The sequence below is a fragment of the Lonchura striata genome, chromosome 28 (genome assembly GCF_046129695.1).
Source record: "Lonchura striata isolate bLonStr1 chromosome 28, bLonStr1.mat, whole genome shotgun sequence".
Lineage (NCBI taxonomy): Eukaryota > Metazoa > Chordata > Aves > Passeriformes > Estrildidae > Lonchura > Lonchura striata.
The window spans coordinates 7,038,275-7,057,725 of NC_134630.1; the positions used below are offsets into that span (position 1 = coordinate 7,038,275).

At 58.2% G+C, this 19,451-nt stretch overlaps 2 protein-coding genes and 1 long non-coding RNA gene across 3 annotated transcripts; 2 read left to right on the forward strand and 1 right to left on the reverse strand.

The window, feature by feature from the left end:
- Positions 1–1,770: 1,770 nt before the first annotated feature.
- Positions 1,771–6,507, forward strand: LOC110478472 (uncharacterized). Its single transcript, XR_002466762.3, has 2 exons — positions 1,771–2,069; positions 2,520–6,507. It is a non-coding gene; the product is annotated as an uncharacterized LOC110478472 (long non-coding RNA).
- A 5,027-nt stretch (positions 6,508–11,534) lies between these two features.
- On the forward strand, positions 11,535–13,586 carry GDF15 (growth differentiation factor 15). The gene is made up of 2 exons (XM_021545100.2): positions 11,535–11,877; positions 12,595–13,586. Exons 1-2 carry the CDS (start codon positions 11,535–11,537, stop codon positions 13,380–13,382), a joined length of 1,131 nt encoding a protein of 376 aa, XP_021400775.2. The 3' UTR covers positions 13,383–13,586.
- Positions 13,587–16,208: 2,622 nt separating this feature from the next.
- Positions 16,209–17,772, reverse strand: LOC116184539 (uncharacterized). Its single transcript, XM_031507178.2, has 2 exons — positions 16,931–17,772; positions 16,209–16,332 (listed from the first exon to the last, which is right to left on the reverse strand). The coding sequence occupies exons 1-2, from the start codon at positions 17,767–17,769 to the stop codon at positions 16,209–16,211; spliced, it is 963 nt and encodes a 320-aa protein (XP_031363038.2). The 5' UTR covers positions 17,770–17,772.
- Positions 17,773–19,451: the final 1,679 nt, after the last annotated feature.

The window sequence follows — 19,451 nt, forward strand, 5'->3', positions numbered from 1 at the left end:
CCAGGAATTCTTCTGGGGAAGGGTGGGCGCAGGATCTCAGCAGGTGGGTGATGCTGGTGCTCCGTGGAGATTTGCTGCCAGGTTTTGAGGTTGCAGCAAAAAAACAACAAAAAAAATTCCCATCTGACTTTGGAGCAGGCACAGAACTGGGAGCTGAGGTCTCCGCTTGGATGAAGGATCTGTGATGCTTTCATGAATAAGATAGAATTAGATATATAAATAGATAAAAAACCCAACATTTTAAAGGTTTGAAAGCCCATGACTTTGGATTTCTGTGGTGCTGGCTGGCTCTGCTGTAGGAACTCTCAGTGAGAGCTGCCCTGAGCTCGCCAGGAGGAATCTGGTGCCAAAACTACTCCTGGAACCCTTGAGAGGGGACAAAAACTCTGCAGCTGCAGGGGCTCTGCTGGGGGCACCTGAGCACGAGGATTTTTTTGGATAGACCCAAGGAAATTCCTTCTCTCTCCACTACCCAGCCCTTCCTGCTCAGAGGAATTTGCCCTCAAGCGAAATATTGTCATTGCCAAGGTAGCACTTGTCAGGTTCTCTGATTAGTAATTTATTTTATTTAATATTTTGTTGAAATCTTCTTGTTGAAATCTTCGTGCTTTGACACAGGTGTTTTTTGGTTGGTTTTTTTTTGTGATTAGTTGAGTTCTTTACCCCCATAGGATTTATTCCTTGGTTGGTGGGAAGTTCTTTGTCCTGGCTGTTTCCTAGCTGCTCCATTTGGGGAAGAGGAATATATTCCCCCCAAGGTTTGGTGATGGAGAAATTCCCAGGAAAACTGCTTTGCTCTCCCCCCGGGGTGAAATGGAAGAGGGAAATCAATGGAGTGGTGAGGCCACGGTGAAATCCCAGGGGTGGAATCTCAGCAGGGGCCGGGAGGGACCCACAGGAGGGTTTGGGGCAGGACCTGGGTGGGATCAGCATCTCCAGGTGAGACATCCCTGGCTCTGCACCCCTGGGTGGGGCTGGAAGTGCCCTTGGGTGGGGCTGGAGGTGCCCCAGGTGGGGCAGGAGGTGCCCTGGGTGTTTTGGTGCCCTGGGTGGGGCTGGAGGTGCCCCTGGGTGGTCCTGGAGGTGCCCCTGGGTGGTCCTGGAGGTGCTCCAGGTGGTCCTGGAGGTGCCCCTGGGCATTTTGGTGCCCCTGGGTGGTCCTGGAGGTGCCCTGGGTGGTCCTGGAGGTGCCCCTGGGTGTTTTGATGCCCCTGGGTGGTCCTGGAGGTGCCCCAGGTGGGGCTGGAGGTGCCCCTGGGTGGTGCTGGAGGTGCCCCAGGTGGGGCTGGAGGTGCCCCTGGGTGGTGCTGGAGGTGCCCCAGGTGGGGCTGGAGGTGCCCCTGGTGGTCCTGGAGGTGCCCCTGGGTGTTTTGGTGCCCTGGGTGGGGCTGGAGGTGCCCCTGGGTGGTCCTGGAGGTGCCCCAGGTGGGGCTGGAGGTGCTCCTGGGCCTTTTGGTGCCCTGGGTAGTCCTGGAGGTGCCCCAGGTGGGGCTGGAGGTGCCCCTGGTGGTCCTGGAGGTGCCCCTGGGTGTTTTGGTGCCCCTGGGTGGTCCTGGAGGTGCCCCAGGTGGTCCTGGAGGTGCCCCTGGGCATTTTGGTGCCCCTGGGTGGTCCTGGAGGTGCCCCAGGTGGGGCTGGAGGTGCCCCTGGTGGTCCTGGAGGTTCCCCTGGGTGTTTTGGTGCCCCTGGTGGTCCTGGAGGTGCCCCAGGTGTGGCTGGAGGTGCCCCAGGTGGTCCTGGAGGTTCCCCTGGGTGTTTTGGTGCCCCAGGTGGTCCTGGAGGTGCCCCAGGTGGTCCTGGAGGTGCCCCTGGGTGTTTTGGTGCCCCAGGTGGTCCTGGAGGTCCCCTGGGCATTTTGGTGCCCCAGCATCCAGCAGCAGGCAGCACAGCCAGCAGCAGTTCCGTGGGCACAGCATCTTGCCACGTGGCTTTCTTCAGCCTGGCGACTTAAATCCTGTTCAGCACCTAAAAAGAATTCCTTTTTCTGGCTGCTCTCTGCTCCTCCAAGGGAAAATCCAGAGCCACCTCCGTGCCTGCTGGAATTTGAGGGCTGCAGTGCTTGGCCTTGGGTGGGTCAACGTTAAAAATCCCATTTTTTGGGAATGTTTTGGGCATTGCTTTTCCTCCCGATCTGTTTTTGGGGGGAAGCTCCACGTGCTCAGTTCCTTAGAAAATTTAATTTATTTTATACTCTTTTTTTTTTTTTTTTTAATTTTTGGCAGAGGTGGGGGGTTTGGGAAATTAGCCTGAGGTTGTGTTTATAAAAGGTGTCTTGGTGGTAGAGAAATTTCCTGTAGCCCAACTGGGGAAAAATGGCATTAAACTGATTTTATTTAATGTGACCTAAATTAAATATTTTGGGGGTGTTTTGGGATTTTTTTAAGTTGGTTGTTTTTTTTGTTTGGTTGGTTTTTTGTTTGGTTTTGGTTTTTTTGTTTGTTTTTTGTTTGGTTTTGGTTTTTTTGTTTGTTTTCTGTTTGTTTGTTTGTTTTGTCCAATTCACGGATCTTTTCTTACAGATCCCTATTTCCTTTGGGAATAGAACATCAAACTGATGCAGAACTTCAAAACAAAGCTGATGTTTTGCTAAACCCTATTTGTTTTCCTTTCTATTAATCATCAATTAATAGAATTTGCTAATTTGCACTGACTGGGAGACCTGTTGCCAAGCCCAAAAACTTTGTGCTGGCAAATAAAAGCGTAGGGAGTTCAGGTGGAGCGTTCATTCCCGTGCCTGTAATGTGGGAAAAAAATATTTTAAAAATCTTAAATTTTAGGTACAAAATCCTCTCTGGGGATAAAGGCTCAGGGGGGAGACGGGGCTGAGGATTTTGGGTGTGGAAAAGTGAATTTAGGGAGGTTCTGCTGGATGGGGTCTGGTGCCATTTATCTGCCTGGAGCAGTGGGGTGACAATTTCTTTGTCCCAAGGTTGTTTAAATCCTGCAGAGGATTTTTTGAGGAGCTCCAGAGACTCAGCAATGTCTCGGCTTGGTGATGCTGCTGTGGGGAGGTGAATTCAATTGGGAATTAAATTGGGAATTAAAATTGGGAATCTCCTTTAAAACCCCAGGAAAAAGGAGCTTGGGAGGCTCTCGGCCTCAAGGATCCCTGTGGGATTTGATGATCCTTAGGGATCCCTCCCAGCCTGAGGGTTTCTGTGGTGTGGTTGGAGGATTTTTGGGGGGGTTTTGGGGGTTTTTGGGGGGGTTTTGGGGGTTTTTGGGAGTCTGGCAGCTCCTGCAGAGCCGTTCACCTCCCCTGCAGCATCCCCCAAGCTCCCGAGGAGTGGGAAAGGATGGGAAGGTGAGGAAGAGGGTTTGAGGTGTGCTTGTGACACGAGGCTGCAGCCAGGAGCTCCTGAGCTCCCAGAGTTGTTCCAGTCCTTCCCTGCAGGCTTCCAGACATCCTAAAAAAAACCCAAAAAAAAAAATAAATTTGCTCTGCTTTGGGATAAATTTGGGATCCGTGGAGCCGTGGGGATGGCGATGCCCACGGCAGGAGGACGTTCCTTGAGGCAGGGATGTGGGAATTTTCACCTCCATGGGATTTGGGGTGTGGAAAAAGGTGGATTGTGGCTGAACTCACCTGGGGCCAGGTGTAGATGTAGCATCCAACCCCCCCAGGTATCCCAAAAGAGGCAATATTGAACCTTCCAGTGCCTCAGCAGCTGGAAAAGGGGATTATTCCAGGCTGCTGGAATAAAAACCCAGGAGTTGCCAAGCCTGCTCGGACAGCACAGGCTCCCAGTGTCGTTGGTTTTGATGAGAAAGTCTAAAAAAAAAGTTAAAAATCCACAGAATTCCTTCTGATGCTCAAATAACCTGGAGCTGAGTTGGAGCTGGGTGATCTTTAGGGTCCCTTCCAACCCAACCCATCCTGGGCTTCTCTGACTCCTTGCCCTGCTGGGTGGATTTTTATTTTTTTTTAGGGATTTTTTTTTTTTTTAATTTTATTTTTTTTAGGATTTGCAGGAGGAGGAGGAGGAGGTGGAGCTTCTTGAAACCAAAACTGGGCAGAGGCTGAGGAGGAGGGAATTTGGTGAATCCCACAGGAGCTGCAGCAGGGATGATGCTCTGGCCATGGGGGGGTTGTGGGGTAATTCCTTGTGATTCCTGAACCTTTTCATTTCTCCCGGATTTTTCACTCTCAGACTCGGAGCTGCTGCAGGAGGGAGTGGTGGTGTCTGAAATCCGAGTGAAAATCAGGATCTTTAGGCATAAAAAGGTTTTTTTTGGTGGGTTTTTTTTTTCTTCATTCCGATTTTCAGATTTCACCCCACAGCGCAGAGGAAATTGTCAGCAATGAGTTTGTACAGATCCTTTCCCAAAGTAACTTCCTCCCTCTTACCTCCTTTTCCTTTAATCCTTTATCCAATAATATTTTAACAATTTAATTTTATTTTAACGCTAGGAATTTCAGAGTTGCAAAGGCTCTTTCTAAATTTATTGACATGGAGAGAAAACCCCCCCCCTTGTTGATACCATAAATACTCATCTTGATCTAGATGAATTCCTTATTTTTGCACCAGAATCCCTAATTTTTTTGCAGTATAAAGTGCACTTTTTCGTAAAAAAAAAAAAATAATAATCTTGTATTTCTGTCTGATGAGTGTCTTATGTGCTGAAAGGGAAATTCTGCCAAAACTCCAGAGCTGAGGGCGTTGTTAATTCTTCGAGGTGTTCAGTGAAACCTGGGACCTGCTTCTGCTCAGTCTATTTGAAGACAAAGCAGGGAAGGAAATGCCTCCCCACAGATAGGAATTGATGATGGGAAACGAAACCATCCCTGCCCTTAGAGAAAACCCCGTGGTACTTCAAAATCCACCGTCGGGTTTTCGACTGCACCAGCCTCTTCAATCACAAATGTTTACTTTGATGATCAGGGAGTGCCTTGTCCTGTGCTGGGCTCACGGTTGGGATGGGTTTGCCCCCGTGGGTGGGTGGGTGGAAAAATGGGGCTGGAAAAACCCCTGAGCTGGTGGGAATTCCCGTTATTATCCGGGGGTGCTCCTCGGAGAGGGCACCGAGTTCCCCGGGTGTGCTCGCACACACACAGGGACCTGGCAGGGGCAGCAAGCAGGATCTGCTCTGCCATCTTCACTTTGGGTTGGGTTAACCCAGTTCTTGGAGGTTTTGATGTTCCATCCTCACTTCGGGTTGGGTTAACCCAGTTCTTGAGAGTTTTGATGTTCCATCCTCACTTTGGGTTGGGTTAACCCAGTTCTTGGAGGTTTTGCTGTTCCATCCTCACTTTGGGTTGGGTTAACCCAATTCTTGAGAGTTTTGATGTTCCATCCTCACTTCGGGTTGGGTTAACCCAGTTCTTGGAGGTTTTGATGTTCCATCCTCACTTCGGGTTGGGTTAACCCAATTCTTGAGAGTTTTGATGTTCCATCTTCACTTTGGGTTGGGTTAACCCAGTTCTTGGAGGTTTTGATGTTCCATCCTCACTTTGGGTTGGGTTAACCCAGTTCTTGGAGGTTTTGCTGTTCCATCCTCACTTTGGGTTGGGTTAACCCAGTTCTTGAGAGTTTTGATGTTCCATCCTCACTTTGGGTTGGGTTAACCCAATTCTTGGAGGTTTTGCTGTTCCATCTTCACTTTGGGTTGGGTTAACCCAATTCTTGAGAGTTTTGATGTTCCATCCTCACTTTGGGTTGGGTTAACCCGGTTCTTGGAGGTTTTGATGTTCCATCCTCACTTCAGGTTGGGTTAACCCAATTCCTGAGATTTTCGTTGTTCCATTCTCACTTTTGGTTGGGTTTACCCAATTCCTGAGAGTTTTGCTGGCACCATCCTCACTTTTGGTTGGTTTAACCCAATTCCTGAGAGTTTCGTTGTTCCATTCTCACTTTTGGTTGGATTAACCCAATTCCTGAGAGTTTCGTTGTTCCATTCTCACTTTTGGTTGGATTAACCCAATTCTTGGAGGTTTTGCTGTTCCATTCTCATTTTTGGTTGGGTTAACCCAATTCTTGGAGGTTTTGCTGTTCCATCCTCACTTTTGGTTGGATTAACCCAATTCCTGAGAGTTTTGCTGTTCCATCCTCACTTTTGGTTGGATTAACCCAATTCTTGGAGGTTTTGCTGTTCCATTCTCATTTTTGGCTGGGTTAACCCAATTCTTGGAGGTTTTGCTGTTCCATCCTCACTTTTGGTTGGGTTAACCCAGTTCCTGAGGGTTTTGCTGACTCCTCTTGGAGCGAGGTGTTTGTCCAGACCCTTCCCCACCCTCAGGTCCTCCGTGTGTCCCTCGTGAAGCCACCCGGTGTCTGTGTGACCGCCTCAGGTGTCACCTCGTGCTTGTCAGGACTCTTGGAGCGCCGGGGCCAGCCCCTTGGGGTTCCTGTTGTCCGTGTGTTCTTGCAGTGCCTTGTAAATCCCAAAAATCCCGGAGGGGCTGTGGGCTCGGGGACCAGCGACGCGCTCCCAGCTTGTACTGCCAGCCTGGACTGTAGCTGAGGATTTGGAGCCCTGTTTAAAGGAAATAAAAGAGTTTAACTCTGACTCCCGGTGTCCTCTCAGCCTTTTCTTGGCTTTGAAGGTGGTGGTTGGTGTAAGCCTGTTCCCCAGCAGTGCTCTGGCCACTCTAAATGGTGTCCCCAAGTGCCACATCCACGCCTTTACCCCAAAATCACGTCCCCAAGTATCACATAAACACCTTTATCCCTAAATTGTGTCCCCAAGTGCCACATCCACACCTTTACCCCGAAATCACATCCCCAACTGCCACATCCACACCTTTATCCCTAAATTGTGTCCCCAAGTGCCACATCCACACTTTTATCCCTAAATTGTGTCCCCAAGTATCACATCCACACCTTTATCCCTAAATTGTGTCCCCAAGTGGCACATCCTCAGCTTTATCCCTAAATTCCGTCCCCAAGTGCCACATCCACACCTTTATCCCTAAATTGTGTCCCCAAGTGCCACATCCACACCTTTACCCCAAAATCATGTCCCCAAGTATCACATAAACACCTTTATCCCTAAATTGTGTCCCCAAGTGGCACATCCACACCTTTATCCCTAAATTCCATCCCCAAGGGCCACATCCACACTTTTATCCCTAAATTTTGTCCCCAAGTGCCACATCCACACCTTTATCCCTAAATTGTGTCCCCAAGTGGCACATCATCAGCTTTATCCCTAAATTCCATCCCCAAGTGCCACATCCACACCTTTATCCCTAAATTGTGTCCCCAAGTGCCACATCCACACTTTTGCCCCTAATTTTAAAATCTAAATTTTAAATGTAATTCAAATTTTTAAATTAATTAAATTAATTAATTTTTTTTAATTTTAAAGTGAATTTAATTTAAATTAATTACTAAAATGTACACACTTTATTTACACACTGTATACTAAAATGTACCCATTTTATTTACACGTTGTATACTAACATTTACACACCCAGAGACCCCCCCAAAATTCTCCAGCAGCTTCTGTGCTCGTTCCTCGTCCAAAACTGCAATTCGTGCTTCAGAAAGCATCCAGGCTCTTCCAACCCTGGGGTTTTTAAGGCGGTTTTGGGGTTGTTTTTCTCTTCTTGATACAGGGGATGCAGCTCTGGGATGTGCCCGGGTTGGGTTTGCTTCTTTCCGTCTGTTTTTTCCCCCCTGCTCAGTGCTGGAAAACTTTTTTTGGAGGAAGGATTTAGAGCTGACCTGGCTGCCCTGGGCTCAGCGTCGGCGTCCCAAGGGATCACCACGCTCCCGAAAGCTTGGCCTGGGATTTCCTCCTGGATCTGCACCAAAAATGGATGAAAATGGCTCTTTTGGCACTTTGGGATTGAGCAGGGAGATGCTCCCACCATGGAAAATCTGCTTTTTAAAGCTTCTTCCCCACACCCATGGCATCAATCCTGCCCAGGCTGAGCTTGCTCCCTGAACATCCTCACCCTGAATATCCTAAACTGGAAAGGACCCACGAGGATCAGGGAATCCCAACCCCAAGGATGCTCTCAGGGATTCTATTTCACATCTGCAAACCGAAAATCCTCCTGGGCAGAGCACAGACCCTGCCTGGAAATCCCTGCCCGGAGAGTCCATCCAGGGGAGAAGCTCCTTGGGAAGCTGGAGCATCCAGGAAGAAGGTGATGGTGGCGTGAGTGAGGACCTCCCAAGGCAGATTTCCATTTTTGGTGGTCAGGCCAGAGGCATTTCCTGCCCTTCCCGGCCTGGGGGGTTGGGAACCCGAGTTAATCGTTGACCGCGGGTGCAGCCGGGGCGGGAATGTCTTTGTCCAAGTGGAGCAGAAGTCTCATTTTTGGGAGATGCCGTAAACTCGCAGCAAAGGGAAGAAAAAAAACGCGATTCCCGCTGTGCCGGGGGCAAAAGCTGCTTTTTTTTCTGACCCGTCGTGGTTGGGTTTGATTTAGAAACATCCAAAGGTCGCCTCAGCGTCCACTCTGCTGATCCATCAGGACAGCAGCCAGCGCTGGGAAAACACAGGATGCAGCTTCCCGAAGATCCCCCGCTGGCAGCAGAGGGAGAGCCGTGCTTCCCATCCCTCTGTGCCCCTTTGAGACCCGCAAAGAGATTTTCTCATCCCAAATCATTCCCTCGAAGCCGAGCCCCACGAGCCGCTCGGAGCTTCGCGGGCTGCCGGCAGCCAGGCTGCTCTTCCCTTCTTTATCCTGCTGCTGCTTTTTCCAGGGAATCTCCTCCCTGCAGCAGCCAACCTGCTCAGCCTGAGTGGTTCTGGGGAGCACCGAGGTCCTGTAGGATGTGGGAAGGGCCTGGTCCCGCTCTGTCGGTCCCAGGGTGATGCCACCAATTCCCAGAGCACGTTTTTGGGGATCCTTCGCTCAGCAGCTGTGAGGAACTGATAGCACTTCCCCTCTCGCCACTTGTGATAAGGAACTCTACAAAAAACCCCAACGTTTCTGCCAGTTCGGGCAGCTGGGGGAATTTCCTGCGTTTTGGGAAGTTGAAGCCCTCTGGAGCCCCTTGCTCTGTGTCCTTGCCATGTTCCCCACCAGCATCTGGAGAAGGGAAAAGCATTCTTCGTTTAAATAATTATTTGTTTAAATAAATTATTTGTTTGGAATCATGGAACGATTTTGTTGGAAGGGACCTTAAAGCCCATCCAGTCCCACCCCTGCCTTGGCCAGGGACACCTTCCACTGTCCCAGGATGCTCCAAACCCCATCCAAGCCGGCCTTGGGCACTTCCACACCTTTCCAGGCTCAGCAGTGCACAAGTGGAGCTTCTCCTGGACGTGCCAGAGTTCGATCCTCCTCACCCTCAGCCCATCCCAGCCGCTTTTCCCTGGGAGCAGCAATCCCCTGCTCCAGATCCGTGCCAGGAGAGCTGTGCCGAGAGGAGGGACCCACATGGGGTGGATGAACTGGAGAGGAACCTTCATCCTGCTGGGAAAAGGCACGGACTAACCTGACCTTCCACCTCTGAACGTGTCCAGGAGGAGCTGAGGAAACGTGGGATGCAGAGGCTGCGCAATCCCTCCTTGCAGGCTGGTGAGGACACGCCGGGACGTTTCATCATCTCTCGCTCAGGATCAAACCACTGCTCCCAAAATCCCTCTTTTATGGCCCTTGCTGGACTGTAAATCTCCGGCTTCCACTGCTGGCGCCTTTGGGGGAAAACATCCGGCTCCAGCAACCTTTGATGCTCTTGGAGTGCGTCACTCCTGGACACGGGGCTGGCAGAAAATCCACTGCGAAAGCAGAACTTTGGGATTTCGGGGTTGCTGCCGGGTCTTGCTCCATGTCACCGGAGAGGTCGGGGCCTCTTCCTGCACCCGGCCGTGCCAAGGGCTCCGTTTTGGCTCTGGATCAGCACGTTTGGCACTCTGGGGATGGCGCAGGGGGCTGCTGGCTGGGCTGGTGCCTGATGTGGACATGGAGATGTCCGGAGGGGAGGGAACGGCGTGGTGGTTCTGCCCTTGTGTCCTCCTGGGGTGATGCTCCCTCTCCTTTCTTCCCTGGATTTGAGGGGCTGGAGGTTTGCGATCACCTCAAGCTGATAAAATCCCTGCGAGAGGATCCCAGCAGGCTTGGGGCTCTGGGAATTCCCTGGGGTGCTCCAGGAAGGAAATTCATCCCTGCCCAGCTGCCGGAGGGATGGGTGACGTCCCACTCATGGTGCCCAAATCCATGTGGGATGAAGCCCTGGAGATAAACCTGAGGTTTCCCTGTGAGCCACACGTGGGATTCCCTTCCAAGGCGGAGCTGTGGGAAGGGAAAAGCAGTGAGGGGGCCTGGGAGGAATTCCTGCTCCTCCTCACCCATCCTGCTGCAAGGACGGAGCCAGGGCAGGGCAGCGGAGCCAGGGCCGGGGCGATCCCCTCCACATCACCCTGCTCATCCTGGCGAACTTCTCCTTTTCTGTGTTTTAGGGTGAAAACTCGGTCTCGGCTTTGCCTCGGGCAACCCCTTGAGCAACTGGGCGAGAAAAGCCGGGGCAAGGCTGGAGCCCCGGAGGAGCGGGGACAAAGAGCCGTAAATCACGGGATTACCGGGATTACCGGGATTACCGACCCCGGCGGGAGCACAGCTGGAGCCCAGGCGCTTGGATCGACTTCAGGACATTCGGGAATGGCCTGGCCTGCCCCGGGGGGGGACCTGCCCGTCTCCTTCCTGCTCCTGATCCCTCTGCTCGCGTGTTTTTGCTCCGAGCATCCCTGAGGAGGAGCTGGGAGAGCGCCGGGGCTGTGCTGGCCCCCGGGGGTCGTTCCCACTGTGGATTTCCCCCTGCCCGGTCCCGCTCTTGGCACGGCGCTGCCCGGCGCACGAGGCCCCGCTGGACCCGTGCCACCGGCGTGCCCGGCTCCGTCCCGGCTGCCTCCGTTTGGGATGACGTAACCCCGGCCACGGTTGCCTCAGAAGAAGGATCCAGGCTCGGGATGAGCCCATTCCCCCGGCAGCACCTGCCCGCAGGGCCAAAATCCAGAGCAAACCCTTCCCCTGCCCCGGCCGCGCACCCGGCAGGAGCTGCCGCCTCCCCGCCCCATCCCCGCTCCGCCGGGATTTTGGGAAGGGGAGGATCAGCCCCGTGCCGTGACAGCGACCCGAGCCGCCAGGTGACGGGCAGAGGAGGTGGCTGAGGATGCCAGGATGGGAGATCCGTGCTCGGGATGCCGCTGCCTGCAGCGCTCCCTCCTCGCGCATCATCCCCGCTCCGCCGCCGCCGGGGGTGAGGGGGATTCCCCAAGGGAAAACGGGAGGCAGAAGGGAAGTGTTTGTGTCTGAAAAAGGAGTATTCCGTATTTTTTTTTTTTTATCTCCGCAGCTGCGAACCGGTTTATACATCACCCGGCTCCAGCTCTAGCAGAGCTCCCGTTGAAAATCCCAGCGGAGAGGAGAGATTCCTGCCGGGAGTTCTGTCCGGCGTCACCCTCGGGAGGGGGGACGGAGGGCGGGCAAAGTTCGGCTCCTATAAAGTCAGGTCAGGTCCTCTTCATTCATTCCCCTGGCAGCACCGCCGGCAGCAGCACGTCCAGCCTTTGCAGAAAATCTGGGAGCAAATCCTGCCCCGGAGCCGGCGGATTCCTGCAGGATGCTGAGGAGGGAGATGCCGAGAGCGCTGCGGGGCTTCGGGGCCGCCCTCACCTGCCTGCAGCTCCTGCTGCTGCCCGTGGCCGTGGATTCCCGGCCCCGCGCGTGGGGCCAGGACACGCTCCAGCTGGAAGCCGTCAAAAAGGAGCTCCTGGAGCGGCTGGGAATGCCGGCTCCCCCCGTTCTCCGGCGCCAGCTGGACCAGGAGAGCATCCAGAGAGCGCAGCGCCTCTACCAGCAGAAAGTGGCGGAGCTGGCGGGGAACCGGAGCCGGGAGGAGGAGGAGGAGGAGGAGGAGGAGGAGGAGGAGGAAGAAGCCGTGAGCAGGACCCGGCGGCTGCACCGCCTGACCCCCACCTGTGAGTGGCCGTGGCTCCGTGTCGCCCCCCGAGCCTCGTCCCCCGGGACACGCGTGTGTCGCGGCGTGTCCCTTCCTCGGGAATGTCACCCCGCTGCAGGGGACATGACCGGCCATGCAGCACGGTGGCCACGCTCGTCCTCATCCCGCTCCTTCCTTTGCCCTGGAAGTGGGGAGGAGCCGCAGCTGGAGCCGTTTGGTTTAAAACCACCAAAAAATCAGGGGGGGGTTGAGATATAAGCTTTGATCAGCGGCAGCTCGGGGGCTCGGAGTGGGGCTCGAGGGATTTGGGGGCGAGCGGGAGGAGGAAAGGAGGTGCCATCCCCCGATCCCCAGCTTGAGCTCCAGTTTGGGGAATTATGTGCATGGGGGGGGGGGATTTAAATATTTAAATAAGTGAATTAATATTAAAATTTGGATTCAGTAATTGAAATAATCCCCCTTGGGCTGGGTGGGGACAGTCGGGGGCTGGGTGGGGGTGCTCCAGTGGGTCCTGGGACGCCTTCTCCGGCACCAGGAAAACGGAGATCCTCCAGCCTGGGGGACCCTGGAGATGCTGGCTCTGAGGACGAGCTTAGCAAAGCATTTCCAGCATTCCTCAAGATGTGGGTGATTCCCTGGAACCAAAAGCGTGGCTGCCTGGCCGGAGCCGATCCCAAACCCGGGCTGATGAGGAATTTGCTGGCTCTTACATCAGCTGTCACCTCTGTCCCCGCAGTGCTGCGCTGGCTGGACACCCCCGAGGGCCACCGGGACTCTCAAGGCCACCGGGACGCGCAGGGCCACCGGGAGCCCCGCGCTCCTTACCGCTACCACCTCCTGCTGTCCCGCAGCGCGGATTTCCACCGGCAGCTCCGCGTGGTGCGGGCGGAGCTGAAACTCTCCGAGCAGCCGCCGTCGCCGCCCGGGGACACCGAGGAGCCACCGCGGGTCAGCATCTCCATCCTGCGGGGAGCCGAGGGCGGCCGGCGGCTCCTGCAGAGCCGGGAGCTGCGGGGGGATCCCCGCAGCCTGGACCTGACGGCAGCAATGCAGCCCTGGCTGGCCGGGCCCGAGCCCACGCTGCGCCTGCAGCTGGACTCCACCGCCGCCCTGGCCACGTCCCCGGGGCAGACGCCGGTGCTGGAGGTGGAAACGCTGGAGAAGCCGGCCCGGGCGGCCAGGAGAGCTCGGGGGCTGGAGGAGGAGTGCGGGAAGAGCGATGGGAGATGCTGCCTGAAGTCGCTGAAGGTCTCCTTCCAGGACATCGGCTGGTCGGACTGGGTCATCGCCCCCAACAGCTACTACATGAGGTTCTGCGAGGGCTCCTGCCCCCACAACTACAAACCGGCCAGCATGCACGCCCAGATCAAATCCCGAGTGCACTCCCTGTCCAAGGCCGCCCCTCCGCCCTGCTGCGTCCCCGCAGGCTACGACCCCATGGTGCTGATGCACCTGGACAGCGAGGGCAGGCTGGTGTCCAGCCTCTTCGAGGACATGCTGGTCACCAGGTGCCACTGTGCCTGAGGGCAGCGCTGGCAGCTCCAGCTGGGACGTGGCACCGGCCAGGAGGGGCAAAGCCATCCCGGCTCCTGGCAGCGCCAGCGTCCCAAAATCCTGCGGCAAAAAGTGAACCTCACCAGCCCTGGATCCACCTGAGCCCAGCCATGGAGTCTTCAGTATCCCAAAATCCTGTGGCACCAAGTGACTCCACACCAGCCCTGGATCCACCTGAGCTCAGCCATAGCGTGTTCAGCATCAGCATCCCAAAATACTGTGGCACCAAGTGAACCTCACCAGCCTTGGATCCACCTGAGCTCAGCCATAGCGTGTTCAGCATCAGCATCCCAAAATCCTGTGGCACCAAGTGATTCCACACCACTCTGGATCCACCTGAGCCCAGCCATGCAGTGTTCAGCATCCCAAAATCCTGTGGCACCAAGTGATTCCACACCAGCCCTGGATCCACCTGAGCCCAGCCATGGAGTCTTCAGTATCCCAAAATCCTGTGGCACCAAGTGATTCCACACCAGCCCTGGATCCACCTGAGCCCAGCCATGGAGTCTTCAGTATCCCAAAATCCTGCAGCACCTCACCAGCCCTGCCTCTGCTGTGCACCTCGGCCCTGGGGTCTCCAGCTCTGCCACCAGCTCAGCCCCAGCATCTCCAGTTGTGAACTCTCCCAAAACAACTTATACCCCTGTCTCTTCTCTAATTTAAAATTTAAATATTTTATTGAGCAGGTGAATCCTTCCCACCCAAGAGACGCCCCCATGGGCTGGGGTGGGTCTGTGCCCAGGTGTCCATATCCCACTCCAAACCTCTTCTGTGCTCAGAGACTTATTTATGCAACCCAGTTATTTATTTCTAACTTATTGCATTTTATAGCAAAATATCCTTTTTTTGGGGGGGAAAGAGGGAGGGGGTTTTATGTTTTTCTATTTTATATATTTCTATAAAACCAGAAGGATGTAATAATAATGAATAAAGTGATGGTGACAGGGATTCTGCTCCTCCTGCACACCTTTGGGGGGGGGTTTGACAGGCCCCCTGCTCCTCAGACCCTCAGCTCCCCTGGGATCTGACTCCACAAGGATCTGCTGCTAAATCCTCACGGCTCCCAGTGCCAGCACGTGAGTAACGCCTGGGCACTGCTCCCAGAGACCTTTGAGATGTTCGTGTCCTTGGGAAGGGCGCTGGGCACAGCCCCGGCCCCTGGGGGTGCCACCCAGCCCGGAGGTGACCATTGCTCCATCTCCAGCTGCCTCCAGCCCGCGGGCACCACAGGGATGGGGAAAACCCCCTCGGAGCTTTCCGTGTCCCCGAGGCCTCCCCGTGGCTCGCTGGGGTGGCTCTGCTGCTCACAGGTCCTTTCTGTCCCCAGTCCCAGCGTGATCCGGGGGTGCCCGGTCCCTCAGCAGCTCCTGCTGGGGACCTGGGCCTGGGGGAGGTGGGCTACGGCATCTCTGCTCTGGGGTTGGGGATTTTGGGGATGCAAGCCGTGCAGATGGCCTCTCTGGGGACAGGGACTGCAGAGACCTGGCTTTTGGGACCTTGGCACCCCCACTTTGGGGACACGAGCTCTGGGGACCTGTCCCTGAGGGTCCTGGACCCTCGGGACCCCCACTTTGGGGACACGAGATCTGGGGACCTGTCCCTGAGGGTCCTGGACCCTCGGGACCTCCACTTTGGGGACACAGACTCTGGGGACATGTCCCTGAGGGTCCTGGACCCTCGGGACCCCCACTTTGGGGACACGAGCCCTGGGGACCTGTCCCTGAGGGTCCTGGACCCTCGGGACCCCCACTTTGGGGACACAGACTCTGGGGACCTGTCCCTGAGGGTCCTGGTCCCTCGGGACCCCCACTTTGGGGACACAGACTCTGGGGACCTGTCCCTGAGGGTCCTGGACCCTCGGGACCCCCACTTTGGGGACACAGACTCTGGGGACCTGTCCCTGAGGGTCCTGGACCCTCGGGACCCCCACTTTGGGGACACAGACTCTGGGGACCTGTCCCTGAGGGTCCTGGACCCTCGGGACCCCCACTTTGGGGACACAGACTCTGGGGACCTGTCCCTGAGGGTCCTGGTCCCTCTGGACCTCCACTTTGGGGACACGAGCCCTGGGGACCTGTCCCTGAGGGTCCTGGTCCCTCTGGACCCCCACTTTGGGGACACGAGCTCTGGGGACCTGTCCCTGAATGTCCTGGTCCCTCGGGACCCCCACTTTGGGGACACAGACTCTGGGGACCTGTCCCTGAGGGTCCTGGACCCTCGGGACCCCCACTTTGGGGACACAGACTCTGGGAGCCCCAGGGAAAACCCAGCCCACAGACCACAGGCTATGCAGGTAATTAGAGATAATTAAACCATTTAATGGGGCACAGAGACGCCTCTCAGGGACTGAGGGGACAGCCAGCCAAGCCACGGGTCCCCGTGGAACCCAGCAGCTCGCGGTGCCACCAGGAGGATTATTTAAAAAAGCGTTTTCTTGGTACCCGAGGTGGCCGGCTCGGCAGGAAAGAGCGAGAGCAGGTGGCACCGGATGTCCCCAACCGCCAGCACGTCCCCAGGCGAGGCGCACCCCACGCCCTCCGTGGGCCCCAGAAGGGGAAGAGGAAGCCACGGCCGTGGTCAGCCCCAGCTGCTGCGGCCGGCCCCGGGACCCCACGCGTGCCCCGGCCCCGGGAGGAGAAGGCAGCTCAGCCTCATCCCCCCCGGGAACCGGGGCGAGGAGGGGACGGGCGCTGCCGAAAAAATCCCCCCGCGTGGGAGCCAGCGCGGCCCCGGGAATGTCCCCGTCCCCTCGGGGACAGAGGGGACCCCCGGCCCGCCCCGCGCCCCCCCGGCCCCTCAGTGGTCAGGGATGATGTAGATGTCCTCGGTGGGGCCCAGAGTGTTGGCGTAGATGGGCTGGTGGTCCCCGGGCTCGGCCGCGCGCTCCAGGAAATAATCCTCATCCAGAGGGACCTGAGGGCTGGGGGATCCGGGAGGAGAAATCGGGGTGGGTTTGGTGGGATCCATGGCATGGGATGGGGTGGGATTGATGGGATGGGATGGGATGGGATGGGATGGGATGGGATGGGATGGGATGGATGGGATGGGATCCATGGCATGGGATGGGATCCATGGGATGGGATGGGATGGGATGGGATGGGATGGGGTTGATGGGATGAATGGGATGGGATAGTCTGGGCTGGGCTGGGCTGTGCTGGGATGGGATAGTCTGGGCTGGGCTGGGCTGTGCTGGGATGGGATGGGGTTGATGGGATGGGGTTGATGGGATGGATGGGATGGGATGGGATGGGATGGGATAGTCTGGGCTGGGCTGTGCTGGGATGGGATGGGGTTGATGGGATGGGTGGGATGGGGTTGATGGTGTTGATGGGATCCACGGGATGGGGTTGATGGGATCCATGGGATGGGGTTGATGGGATCCATGGGGTGGGATATCAGGTTCAGCACGGGATGGAGTGGGATGAGGCAGGATGGGGCAGGGTACCACATCAGGGCCCAGCACAGCAGGGAGGGGATGGAACACTCCCGGAACGTCCATCCCTGGGCCGGAGCCTCACCTGTAGCGCGGCTCCTGCCACGCCGGTGCCCACCCGTGCGCCGGTGCCCACCCGTGCGCAGCCACCGGGGCCGTGCCGGGACTCACGAAGACGTTCTCGTAGTCGGGGGCATCGGCGGCATCGGCGGGGCCGCTCCCGGCGTCCCGGCTGATGTAGCGCGGCTGCCGCAGGTTTCCGCCGGGATCCTGCTTCCCCCTCCCCACGCCGCCCACCGCGGCCCCCGCTCTCCTCCGCCGCCACCAAACCGCGGCCGCCACCGGCAGGGCCACCAGCGCGGCCACCGCCGCCGCCACGCCGGCCACGGGCCCCGCGCCGAGCCCGCACTCCCGCGCGTGGAATTCCGTGGCGTTGAAGGGATGGCGGCTGGCTGTGAAGCACAGGCAGCGGATCCCCCCGCGGGCACACGGGGCCACCACGGTGGCCAGCAGGTCGCAGCGGCAGGACACGGCCAGCGAGCTGAGCGCGGGCTGGAAGGCGGCGCGGGGCAGGGCGCGGAGCGGGTTCCCCTCCAGCCGCAGGCTCCGCAGCGCCGTGGCGTTGCTGAAGAAGCCGCGGGGCAGCTCCCGCAGCCGGTTGTCCGCCAGGTCCAGCTCCTCCACGCCGGGCCCCAGGCGGGCCGAGGGGCTCAGGGCTTCGATGCCGTTGTGCCTCAGCAGCAGCCGGCGGTGCCGGTGGAACGGGCTCCAGTCCAGCTCGGCGCAGCCGCTGCTCCTGTTGCTCAGGTCCAGCTCCTCGGAAATGTCCAGCAGCAAGGGGAAGCAGGGGGACAAGAGGAGCACGGAGCTCATGGGGTGCAGCAGCAGCAGCAGCAGCACCAGCGGGGCCGCGGGGAGCCCCATGGTCCCTCCCCTGCAGCGGCAGCCTGGGGGGAAACGGGAATCAGGACCCCTCAATTCCCAGCGGGTCCCCCCTCCCAGTTCAAACCAGTGCAGCCCAGTTTAGTCCCCACGCCGCTCCCGCTGTTCCAGGGCTGGGCAGCTCCCGGGGGTCCCAGCGGGGCATTTCCTGCCCCCCTTCCCCCTCCCAGCCACAGCAGCCCGACTCGCCTGCGCTCCGGCCGCTCTGCCTGGTGTGGGGAAGAGGAACAGGCGGGTCCGGCTGTCCCGTGTCACCCTGCCAGGGCGTAGCCGGTCCCGGGGGGGGGCAGGGGGGCAGCACCCCCAGGTCAGCACCCCCTGACCCCTGCCAGAGCCCCGGTCCTTTCTTGGCGTGCCGAGCATCCCCCCGGCACTGGCCGAGCGTCCCGGTGACCCCGGTGACCCGAGGGTGGGGGACACGCGCGTGGGCACATAGGGACACCCACACGGGTGTGCTCACAGACCACCCCCCCCACCCGGCAGCACAGGGACCCCCCGAGTGTGAGGGGACCCCAAAGCCGGGTGGGAGTGGGGGGATTCTGCGGCTGTGTCCCCTGGCAGGGTGGGTGTCCCCATGCCGGTGTCTGCAGCTCAGTGTCCCGAGTGTCCACTCGCCGTGTCCAAGCCCCCTCCGGTGTCCACGTCCCTCCACGTCCACCCCCCTGTGTCCATCCTTGTCCCCTCCGTGTCCCCTCGTGTCACTCCGTGTCCGTGCCCGCCCCCTGGTGTCCGAGTCCCTTCGTGACTCCCTGCTCCCATTCCTGTCCGTGTGTCCCCTCCTCGTGTCCGTGTGTCCCCCTCGTGTCCGTGCCCATGTACGCCCAACCCCTTGCATGTGTCCACCTGTCACATCCGTGTCCCTCTGTGTCGCGTGTCCGCGGCCACCCCCTTGGTGCCCCTCCGTGTCCATCCCCTCAAATCCGTGTCCCTCCGTGACCGCCCTGTCCCCGTCCCTTCGTGTCACTGCCCCTTTAAGTCCACCCCATCGCGTCCGTGTCCAGCCTGTCACATCCGTGTCCCCCCGTGTCCCCCCTCCCGTGCCCACCCCTTCGTGTCCGTGTCCACCCTTTCTTGTCCATGTCCCTCCGTCCGTGCCCACCCTGCCACACGCCCACCCGCCGTGTCCGTGCCCACCCCCTCGTGTCCCTCCGTGACCACCGCATCCCCTCGTGCCACTGCCCCTTTAACTCACCCCCTCGTGCCCATGACCCCCGCGTGTCCCCGTCCCTGGATGCCCACCCCGCTCGCGTCCTTGCCCCTCCATGCCCACCCCCTCGCGTGCGTCCCCCGTGTCCCGTGCCCACTCCTCCCCTCCGTGTCCCCGCGTCCCCCGCGTCCCCCGCGCCCACCCCCTCGGCTCCGCGTTCCCCCCGTCACATCCGCGTCCCCCTGTGCCCCCTGTGCCCCCCCGGTGGTGCCCGTGACCCTCCACGCGTCCCCCGTGTCCGCGTCCCCCCTCCCCGCCCTCCCTCCCTCGCTCCGTGCCCGGCGCGGTCCCCACCGCCTCCCCCCGCCGCCATCGCCCCTTTAAGCGCGGCGCGCGGCGCGGGGGGGGTGGTGGCGGCGCTGCCGGAACAGCCGCGCGGGGGGGGCGCGGCGGTTTCAAGCTCCCCCTCGGGCGCGCGGCCGCAGCCGGCGGGGCCGGGCCGGGCCGGGCCGGGATG

Coding starts and splice junctions, on each gene's coding strand:
- GDF15 (XM_021545100.2), top strand. CDS start 11,535: ATGCCGAGAGCGCTGCGGGGCTTCGGGGCCGCCCTCACCTGCCTGCAG. Junction 11,878..12,594: donor GCACCGCCTGACCCCCACCT/GTGAGTGGCCGT, acceptor CTGTCCCCGCAG/TGCTGCGCTGGCTGGACACC.
- LOC116184539 (XM_031507178.2), bottom strand. CDS start 17,769: ATGGGGCTCCCCGCGGCCCCGCTGGTGCTGCTGCTGCTGCTGCTGCAC. Junction 16,333..16,930: donor TGGCAGGAGCCGCGCTACAG/GTGAGGCTCCGG, acceptor CGGATCCCCCAG/CCCTCAGGTCCCTCTGGATG.